Here is an 11,091-nt window from a genome sequence, read left to right on the forward strand (position 1 = left end):
TTCCAGAGATGAAATCTATGGTTATGGTCCCAAATTTGCTCGAGATAGGTTTCAGGAACGCTCACTTGGTAGGTCAAGGGGCCAGTATTCTGGGCATGATTTTGAAACCTATGGAGGTGCAGCTGATTATCCCTTTAGACATAAATGTACAGCTCCTGCTTGGGCGTCTGCAAATGAACGTAATGACCATAATGGGGCTGCCTTTGGTACTAATAGGAGAAGGAAGCCACCTGCACGTCGACAGTCCCCCAGTGGAAGAGAAGATGTTTCCATGATGGGTACTCAAATGCTTCGTAGAGCTCCCAGATATATCAGCCCAGGAAGATGCACTGGTGAAGGTGGCTGTGCGTACGATGGACCTGATAGTCATTTCACTCAGGGTCAAACAGAGTTTACTGAAGAAGCAATAGCCCCTCAAAGGTGTGACCCTCCACCTTATACTGCTTCCCGTCTGAATGATATTAGGGATGTTGATTGTGCACAGGAGTACGGGAAACGAGGTCTCTTTCTAGCAGAAGAAGTCCACCTGACCAGGTATTTACTAGAACCAAAAGGCCGAGAGTTGAAATTTCAGATCACCACAAGAGGGCTGATGGTGTTGGGTACTTTGATGGGCCGATATTTCCTGAGCATCACGGTGGCAGAAGAAGCAAGTATGGCGAGAGGCAAGGAAGACCTAGGCAGACGAGAAATGTCGATGAGCAAGAAGGTAGTAATCCTAGACTGAGGCATGACGAAGAATTTGATGGCTTCAGATTGAAGAAAAGAAGATTTTGAGTTGATAGCTCACTGAACCTGTAATATTAGCAATTACCATGGGTAAGAGCAACATGCTCTTGTATCATAATTGTCGAAGCGAAAGGACTTTACTTATTGATAGCACTTTTTGGCTTAATTTATACATGTTTACATTAAAAGGTTCTCATTCGTTTCCTACATCTACATGTTGTGTGCTATTCAATTGTTTTTTTTTTCTGGGTGTTATATATGTTTTTTGTTATTATTAATCTTCGATTTTCAAATCCCTTCTTAGAATGATAAATAATATTTGTGTATAATAAGTTTGATGTCTATCGTCCTGGCTCACCTCATTGACATACCTAATTGTATATATCAAGTTAGAGTCTTTTCAAATCAATAATTTATTTGTTTTTGCTTGCTTCAGTCAAACTGTTTGTGACATGAACACTTTGTGATATGAAGTCAACACCATATCGTGGTGGGAAAAAAATATCTCATAACTTTTATTGGCCATAGCATTTTCTATTTCTATATGTTGAATAGTCAGGATGAAAACAATAGAAACGTCTATAATTTTGAAGTTGAAAATCAGTTGGAAAAGATAAAAATTGATAGGGATGGAGACTATAAATTTCATTTCGCAGAAGTATGTTTAGAAAGTGGGATCATCCATCAAACTACGTACTACCATATCAACCTTAATCAAACGGAGTTGCAGAACGAAAAAAAAAGAACTTTGAAGGAAATGATGGCTAAATTTCTATAAGTTTAGGTTTACCATAAAGCTTGTGTGGAGAAGCTATCCTTACAACAAATCACTTTATGGGTGCAATCAAACACCCAAATATTGAAAATGGATTCAAGATCAACGAGTGTGATAAATGTGTCTACATTAAAAATATTCGCACGTGTCCAGAGACTAATATTATTATAAGTGAGAAGTTCCCAACTTAAAAGTTGAATTACCATTCTGACCTTATTTTATCCCTAAACTAAATTAAATATTAATATATAATTAATTAATTTATTATTAAATAGTATTTTTATTTAAATTCGTGCATCTAGACACAATGGTTCAATTCTTTGGGATATTTAATTTTCTATCTCATCGTTTTTCTAATTGTATAATTTTTAATAAAAAAGAGTAAACATACCCTTCTAGTTACTGCATTCTAACTAATAAAATATATTCATGTACAAAATGTGGACAACGAAGAGTCAAAAAATAACTTTCAATTTTAACTTATAATAAGTGAGGGTAATGAAGAGTATATATATATATATATATATATATATATCTTCTTTCGTCCAATTTTTTTTCCATCATCTTGCTTTTTCTAGATTAATGTGGCACCATTTGTAAAAAAAATGATTAACAATTTATAATTTGTAAGAATTCTTACTAGTTCTTATATTTGTTTTCTTTATTTATAATTTTATTCATATATATTTATTTTTTTGTTTGTTGAGAAATATGTGAATTGGAATGATTACAAGATGAATGTTCATCAAATACAAAATTGTATTTTGATTTTTCATATCTCCATCTTTTTGAATTCTCAAATATAACTTTGTTATTGGTTATTATACTTTTGTATTATTTATTTCTTTTATCTTTAGGATATAAATATAATAAAACTAATCCAATTTTAATTTATTATTAACTATTTTAAGGAAAAGCTAATCATGTTGAATCTCTCGAAACATTTGGTAGTCTCAATCATTCCCTTTTTTTAATAATGGTCGCCGCAAGATATAGGTATTTGTGGCAACTAAAACCACCATTAAAACAAATAACAGTCGTTTCTAAAGGTAAGTATTAATGGCAACAAAAACCAAAAACTGTCGCCGCTAAAGGTCAACTTTAGTGGCAACTTAAATCGCCACTAAAGCCAATAACAGTCGCCGCTTAAGGTCAATTTATTGCCACTAAACCAATAACAGTCGCCGTAAAGATCATTTTTAGTGGCAACTTAAACCTCCACTAAAATCAATAACAGTCGTCGCAAAAAATAAGTTTTAGTAGCAACTAAAACCGCCACTAAAACAAATAAAACAAATAACAGTTGCCCTAAAGATAAGTATCATGGCAACTAAAGCTGCCACAAAATCTCATCAATACATCTTGCCCTGTGACACAAGTCCGCAAATGTTCTTCGTCTAGGGTTTGACTCCTCAATACTGCAGTCACTGGCTAAAGTAGACTCCAACAGTGTTGATCCAAATTTGAGTTTGCTGAAAAATCTGGCGTTGAATAGGAACATAAATTCCCCCACTTGTAAAACAGTTGCCGGAGTTCTAGCCTGACAGTCTAGTAAATCTTCGTGTGTTCTTCCTATTAAGAAGAGGCTGTCCTCCATTTTTTAATATCTACAAATGTTCTGAAGTTTAAGGCTTGTTGGAGTTGTTGTATGTTCCATATTAACCAATCGTTATAACTTGTAATAGAAATCTGGATAGACAATATAGCATTGACATCTTTAAACTCTAGCATCTTTTCTTGAAACATCCCACAAAAGCCGGTAAACACAAATACATAGCCATGTCATTAATTTATCCTTTCCCAAGCAACAACGATATCTCAACTTTTTCCTCCTCTCTCACATTTTTAGTGAAACAGATATATGATTTATGTAGATAAACCAATTTCCTTTAAATATTTGCTACATAACTTGCATTTTGATCGTTAGTTGAACAAAATATAAAGGAGTCATCGACAAAAAATAAATGAATTATGCTTAGCCCTTGGATTTCATTTGTTAAATAAGCATCGACAAAATTAATATTTGCTAAAAAAGACTTATCTGGATGTTTAATTAATGTTCGATGATAAATTTGGTAAGAATATCGTTTAGATTCTCTAGACGCCCTAACTAGGATTTATATATAAGATAAGAAGAATTATTTGACATTATACTTAAAGGAAACATCAAACAAAATTCAGCAAGTAAAGCCTCTTCTCCCCTTTTTTGTCTATGTTTTCTTTTACTATTTTTGCTGTTCAACAACTGAGAAAATGTTTTCATTTGATTCCTATATATATGTGTGCGCGTGTGGCGTTTACTTGTTCCTTTTTATTTGTGCTGTTTTTAATGTTTTGTTTCAGGTTAAGTTTTGTTTTTCTGTTCATGAATTTTTGAATTTTTACCTGATACACGATTTGATGAGTGATAAATATTGGTTTTGTTGTACCTGATATAAGATACATATATGTTCATTCAATCTGAACCTAGTTGGATTTACTGGAAATGTTAAGATTTTTCTGTCTATTTTGCAGAATTCTGATGATTTTCCAGTAATTTAGATCAAGTGTCTTGAGGTTTAATACATGTTTTTATGTTTTGTTTTTGCTAGTATTAATGTTCTGCATGTGTTCTGTATCTCTTCTTTTGTATTGTATTTGATATTTGCCCATATCTGGTTGCAGGATGCTACTAGAGGAGTGTGATCTTGTGTTTGAATTTGTTCTACGACTTGGTTGTGCTTGATTGGTATCGTCTCGAGATGGAAAGAGAAGCTTTTGCTTTAGCTGATTCCGGAATCATGCCAGTTTCCAAGAACGAAGAGGTCTAAGTCTAATTTCTTCTTTGCTATTGAAAATCGATCTAACTGTGGAATACTTGTTTAGTTTTTTTAATATTACTCTATTTCATCATGCATTTGCAGCCTAAAGTTGTTGTTAGGAAGTCCAGTATTTCTTCGTCTCTTCTTCCTTATAAGAAGAGGTACTCTGTGCTCTCCGTCTTTGAATAACAATGATGCTGATGATACTGCACGCACTAATAGATATAATTGGGATCTGAATATTCCCATAAATTTATGGGAGGCTTTTGGTGATGTTTTGGTTGCAAGTGGTGAGGGGTCGGCAAATGATGGGGAAAAGATAAGTACAGAGGAAGAATTTTATGCTTCTGATGCTTTCAAGGGACGTGTTGACACTGAGAGTGTGGGATGTGTCATAGAGGATGACATATATGAAGACGGTGAGATCCGAGAACCATTGATGTAGTCAATTGCAGTAGACCCGATGGATGAGGGGATGGATTCAGGAAAAATTAAGTCTTATGATGATTATGTTAATGGCTTTGATGAGAAAGCTGAAAAAATTCTTCGTAAAGACATTAATCTGCGAAGTCCAATATTAGATAAAGAGGAAACAACCGGTGATGATGAGCAGAGGCCTATTGGGGCAGGTAGGTCGCTGTCTTCAAGAAGTGGAAGAGAGAGGTATTCTTATTCGGAGGAGGAGAAATTCCATCTATGAAGGAATAGGTGATTTTTCTTTTTACTACTGTTTCTTCTTTTTTTTTTTATAATCATGCTGCGCAACTCTTGACTTTTTATTACTGTGCTTTTTCCAGAGATGAAATCTATGGTTATGGTCCCAAATTTGCTCGAGATAGGTTTTAGGACCGTTCATTTGATAGCCCAAGGGGGAACTTCATGCGTGGAAGAGGGAGGGGCTGGGGCCAGGGCCGTGGCGGGTATTATGGGAGTCATTTTGAAAGCTATGGAGGTGTAGCTGATTATCACTTTAGACATAAACGTACCGCTGCAGTTTGGGAATCTGAATGATAATTAGCTACCTCCATAGTGACCTCATATCATTAGATATGGAGGTGTAGCTGACCCTCCATCTTATACTGCTTGTCATCTGAATGATATGAGGGATGTGGATGGTGTACAGGAGTACGGGCATCCGAGGTCTCTTTCTAGCAGAAGAAGTCCACCTGATCAGGTATTTACTAGAATCAATAGGCAGAGAGTTGAGATTTTAGATTATCACGAGAGGATTGATGGTGTTGGATACTTTGATGGGCCGATACACACTGGTAGATTTTCTGAGCATCACAGCAGTGAAAGAAGGAAGTATGGCGAGAGGCAAGGAGGACCTAGGGAAATGAGAAATGTCAAAGAGCAAGGAGGTGGTAATCATAGACCTAGGCATGACGAAGAATTTGATGGCTCCAAATCGAAGAAAAGAAGATTTTGAGTTGATGGCTCTATTGTGGTGGCTTGTGTATTGTTTTTATTTAGGTTTTTTTTACTCATTCACTTATTTGTTTCCTACATCTATATACTTGTGTGCTATGTAATTGTTACTTTTTTGGGGTGTTTTTTGATGTTTTATTAAATTTTATATTCTTGGATTGTCAAACTAATAAAATGAATTTACCATTCTTTATTAGAAGGGAAAAGGATCTGATATACCCCTCAACTTTGTTATTTAGAGCTGATATACCCCTCGTTATAAAAGTGACTCATATATGCCCTTACCGTTATACAAACGGCTCACATATACCCCTGCCGTTACAAAATGACTCACATATACCCTTCATTTAACGGAATTTAAAAAATTAGTTTTAAATTTATATTTGTTACTTCTAATTTTTTTTTAAAATTATTTAGGGGTATATATGATTTTTCTATCAAAGTTCAAGGTATATTTTAATTTTTTTCATACAAAAATTATTTTTTGACTTCTTTTATTATAATTATTTGAGTTTCTTATTCTATTTTGTTTTTTTTCTTTCATTCCTTACTTTAAAGAAATTTTTTTTTAACTCTTTCTTTTGTGTATTGTAATTTAATTTCGTATTCGAAGAAAAAATTTGGTCATCTATAATAAGTTTTACAAGAATATTAGTGAAACATAAATAAATTTGATTATCAAAATAATAATATAATTTAGTCATTGAAACAAAAAAAAGTCAAAAAAAATATGTTTGACGAGGATTAAATTTACTCATATGGGATTATATTTTTTAGAAAAAAATAATAAAAATTTAGATTAAAATTATTTTTTTTTTCATTTCCGTTAGAGGAAAAGAGTATATGTGAGCCATTTGTTTGCAAGTAGGGGTATATATGGGCCACTTTTATAACGAGGGGTATATCAGCTCTAAATGATAAAGTTGAGGGGTATATCAGACCCTTTTCCCTTATTAGAATGATAAATAATCTTAGTATATAATAAATTCGACTATATCTTCGTTGCTCACCTTCTTGATATACCTCATTGTATATAGTACTGTTTGTGACAACAACACTTGTTACATGTCAACTACAAAAACTTTGTGTGCAATAAATATAAATGTCAAGTTTGTATTGAATCAAAGTGTACTAACATTCGTATAAATTTGTTGAAAGAAATTTTAACCCCTTGAGTTGATTTACAGTGATATTTATGATATGAAACCAACACCATCTCGTGGTAGAAAACGTATCTCATAAACTTTATCTACAACTGCATTAGATATGGTCATGACTATTTGCTGAATGGTAACAATAGAAATGTCTAGGCAATGTAATTTTGAAAATAAAAATCAGTTGGGAAAAAGATAAAAAGTGAATGGAGAGTACAAATCTCGTTTTGCAGGAATATATTTAGAAAAAGGGATTATCCATCATACTAGTGCCATATTCACCTCCATCTAATGGAGTTGAAGAATGGGAAAAAAATCCAAAAGTGTGGGGGTGTCTAGTCAAAGTCGAAGTTCCTATTCCCAAAAAGATCAAAATAGGACCTAAGACCGTGGACTATAGAATTAAACTTGAGTAGTCTAGTGAAGGGTCTAAAATACCTTGGAAAGAACCAAAGGATAATTTACTGAATAAAGAAATACAGAGGTGTAGTAAATATAAAAGGACATCTACTTCATTCGGATATGATTTTGTAATATTTCCTATGTTGTTTCTGGGGACATCCTTTTGGAAATTGTATCATTTTGATACGTAGATTTCACGAGTTATTAGTTGTGAAGATATCATGTAATATTTGTTAGAACAAATGGACAAGAATGATAAAATTACAAGAGATACAAAATAAAACTTGCTTGGTTTAGAGGCACGTTAATACGTTTCTTGAAGATAGTTGGAGTCTCTCCCACGAGCAATCGGAAGAATAAATAACAACTCTATCTTCGGAATTCAACTAAGCCACAAAACAAGTAGCATTCAAGAATTTTGCTCTTCTATTCTTGAATTGGTGATTTCACCTTTTGATCAATGTCTCACAAGTGTTTTCAAGGGAAAGTACTTTTTGTTTGAATGCTTCTCTTTTTCAACCAAAGGAAACTCAATTTATAGGATAAAAAGTTTTGCAAGAAAAAGATTTTTAATTAATAGAATTTATTAGGTTCATCAATTGGAAACAAAAATTTGTCTTTCAAAAACCCATAACGTAGAATTAAAAAAAACTTATTGCAAAAGTTTATAACAAAGAATTAAAATAAATGAATATTACAACTCACATTCATGAATTTTTTATTTCAAAACAGATGAATTTGTTTCAAAATTAATTGAAACACTAACTCTAAAAAATCCTCCGTTCTCACTTTTTTACTGAAGCAGATTGTTGATTTATCTAGATTAAGCATTTTCGAAGAGCTTTGATTATATTTCCTTAAAATATTGACAACACAATCTGCATTTTAATAGTTAATTAAACATACTATAAAGGAGTTATCAACAAAAAAATAAATGAATTACGCATAGCGGCCATATCTATTAAACTTTAGCCCTTGGATTTCATTCAATTGTTATTCAATATAGATTTCTACACCTCTTACCATAAACTAAATAATCATTTTACAATGATAAATTTGGTAAGTATATCTAAAGATTCTTTACAAACCCTAACTAGGATTTATGTATAAGAAGAATTATCTTACATTATACTAAAAACCAAAAGGAAATATCAAACAGAATTCAGAAAACCCAAAAGGAAAAATCAAAATCAAAATTTAGCAAGTAAAGTCTTTTCTCTCCTTTTTTTCACTCATTTTTTGTTCATTCAATACTTTTTTTACTGTTTAAGAACATGGAAAAGGTTTTCATTTGATTCCTATATATATGCATATATCTGTGTGCCATTTAATTGTTCCTTTTTATTTGGGGTGTTTTTGATACTTTGTTTCAGGTGAAGTTTTTTTTATTATTCTTCACTTTATGGATTTTTACTTGATATACGATTTGATGAGTGATAAATATTGATTTTGTTGTTACCTGATATTGGATCTATATATGTTCAACAAGTAAGCTCTTTTCTTCCCTTTTTGGTCTAGGGTTTTTCACTCATTTGTTGCTCATTCAATTCTCTTTTTGTTAATCATGAACTGAGAAAAAGGTTTCATTTGATTCCTATATATGTGTGTGTGTGACATTTAATTGTTTCTTTTTATTTGGGTTTTTTTGATGTTTTGTTTCAGGTGAAGTTTTGTTTTTTGTTCTTCAATTTTTGGATCTTTACCTAATATACGATCTGATGAGTGATAAATATTGATTTTGTTGTTACCTGATATCGGATCTATATATGTTCAACAAGTAAACTCTTTTCTTTCCTTTTTTTGTCTAGGTTTTTTTACTCATTTGTTGCTCATTCAATACTCTTTTTGCTAATCAAGAATTCAAAAAAAGGTTCTCATATGTTTTTTCTCTCTCTCTCTCTCTCTCTATATATATATATATATATATATATACACACACACACGTGTGTGTGTGTGTGACATTTAATTGTTCCTTTTTATTGGGGTTGTTTTTGATGTTTTGTTTTAGGTGAAGTTTTGTTTTTTGTTCTTTATTTTTGGATCTTTATATATGATTTAATGAGTGATAAATATTAGTATTGTGTTACCTGATACATATATATATATATAAATATATATATATATATATAACTATGACAATGCATATTTATATCTTATCTAGATATTTTGAGGATTCCATGCTTTATATTATTATTAAATTTCTGTAGGTTCTTGGTGATTATTGTTTCAAATGCTCCTTGTGTTGATTTGACAGTGTGAATAGTAATTCCGTCCAGATTATTTGGATATTGTTTTGAGTATTGTCCAATTAGCTTAGAGATTTCTTACCTCATATTATTGTTTATTTATACAGGTCCTTAGTGGTTTATGATGCCCGACATCATTAGCAATCTTCCCCATAATGTAATCGACGTCATTCTGATACGTATGCCTTGCAAAGATGCTGTGAGGACAAGTGTTTTATCAAAGAAATGGAGGTATCACTGGTGTAGACGTACGGAGTTGACCCTTGATGAGTCTCTATGGAATAGAGAGGATTTAAACCCTACAGTTAGATTTAGGGAGATCATCAACCAGATCTTGACCCTTCACGAAGGGCCCATTACTAAGTTTACCCTCGACATCGTTCATCTAAAAAGGTCTCCTGAAATTGACAACTTCATATTATTCCTGAGGAATCACATTCAACATCTTGTTCTGCACCTTCCATTGGGAATTCAATACACAGTGCCATCTACCCTTTTCACATGTTCGCAACTGAGGCATCTAAATCTTCATTTTTGTTCAATTTCTCATCCATCGGCCTTTGAAGGATTTGATAAGTTAATCAGCCTGGAACTATGTGGAGTCTCAACTTCTTCTGAATTGCTGGAAAGTTTGATATCTCATTGCCCCTTGCTTGAGAAATTGGAGATGTCTATTTTAGAAGATTTAGACATGATTGAAATTAATGCTCCTATGCTAAAATTGTTCAGTTTCTCAGGCGATATAAGTTCTATTTGCCTAAAGAATGTCCCTCGTCTAGTTGAAGCATCTCTGATAGGTGACATTGAGCAGACAGAGAGTCTTGATTTTGCAAAGATTTTCGAGTCTTGTTCTGCTCTCGAGCAACTCAGCTTGAACTTCTTAAATTCGGAGGTAAATGTTTCTCCCTGTCTTTATTGTTATACACTTCAATGGATTGAATATCTTTTGGGCTGACTTAATCTTGAATTTATGTAATTTTTTCTTAGTTCGTTGCTGAAGAAGGATATAGAGTACCAAGAAGACTTCCAGTTAACCTTAACAATGTCAGGCGATTTGACGTGCCTGACATTTTGCTTGTGGAATCATATAAACTATCGTATATCATGTGCTTACTAAGAAGCTTCCCGAATCTTGAATATCTTGAACTGCAGGTTTGTAGTGCTTTGATATTTTTTTAATTTTATTTAGTGGTTCTTTGTTGTGCTTCTTTTATCTTTAATAATCTGATAGTTGTTTTCTTTCTTAGGTTGTTGATGAAGATGATAGTGATACTGATGAAGATGAAGATGAAGAATCTCTTCAACCTGAGACTTTGTCAAACCTGACATTTAATCACCTTGTGGAATTTCAGCTCGGAAGCTTTATAGGAGGTACATCCGAGATGCAGTTTATCAAGCATTTGTTAGCCAACTCCCCGGTGTTAGAGATAATGGTAATCAATCGACAATTTCTAGATGAGGAGCCTCTCGATACAAGAGAAGAAATATTCACTGAGATCTCAAATTTTCCGCGTTCATCACCTAAAGCAGAAATCGTCTACAAAGATTTTAGTTGA

At 32.8% G+C, this 11,091-nt stretch overlaps 1 protein-coding gene across 1 annotated transcript; it reads left to right on the top strand.

The window, feature by feature from the left end:
• The first annotated feature begins 9,716 nt into the window (after positions 1–9,716).
• On the top strand, positions 9,717–11,091 carry LOC101245752 (F-box/FBD/LRR-repeat protein At1g13570-like). Its single transcript, XM_069296381.1, has 3 exons — positions 9,717–10,427; positions 10,523–10,687; positions 10,783–11,091. The coding sequence occupies exons 1-3, from the start codon at positions 9,717–9,719 to the stop codon at positions 11,089–11,091; spliced, it is 1,185 nt and encodes a 394-aa protein (XP_069152482.1).

Source organism: Solanum lycopersicum, chromosome 4 (assembly GCF_036512215.1).
Source record: "Solanum lycopersicum chromosome 4, SLM_r2.1".
NCBI lineage: Eukaryota > Viridiplantae > Streptophyta > Magnoliopsida > Solanales > Solanaceae > Solanum > Solanum lycopersicum.

Bases quoted from the DNA above. Each gene is read 5' to 3' on its own strand.
- LOC101245752 (XM_069296381.1), top strand. From the start codon at position 9,717: ATGCCTTGCAAAGATGCTGTGAGGACAAGTGTTTTATCAAAGAAATGG. The intron at 10,428-10,522 runs GTAAATGTTTCT...ATTTTTTCTTAG, and splicing joins TGAACTTCTTAAATTCGGAG to TTCGTTGCTGAAGAAGGATA. The intron at 10,688-10,782 runs GTTTGTAGTGCT...TTTCTTTCTTAG, and splicing joins TTGAATATCTTGAACTGCAG to GTTGTTGATGAAGATGATAG.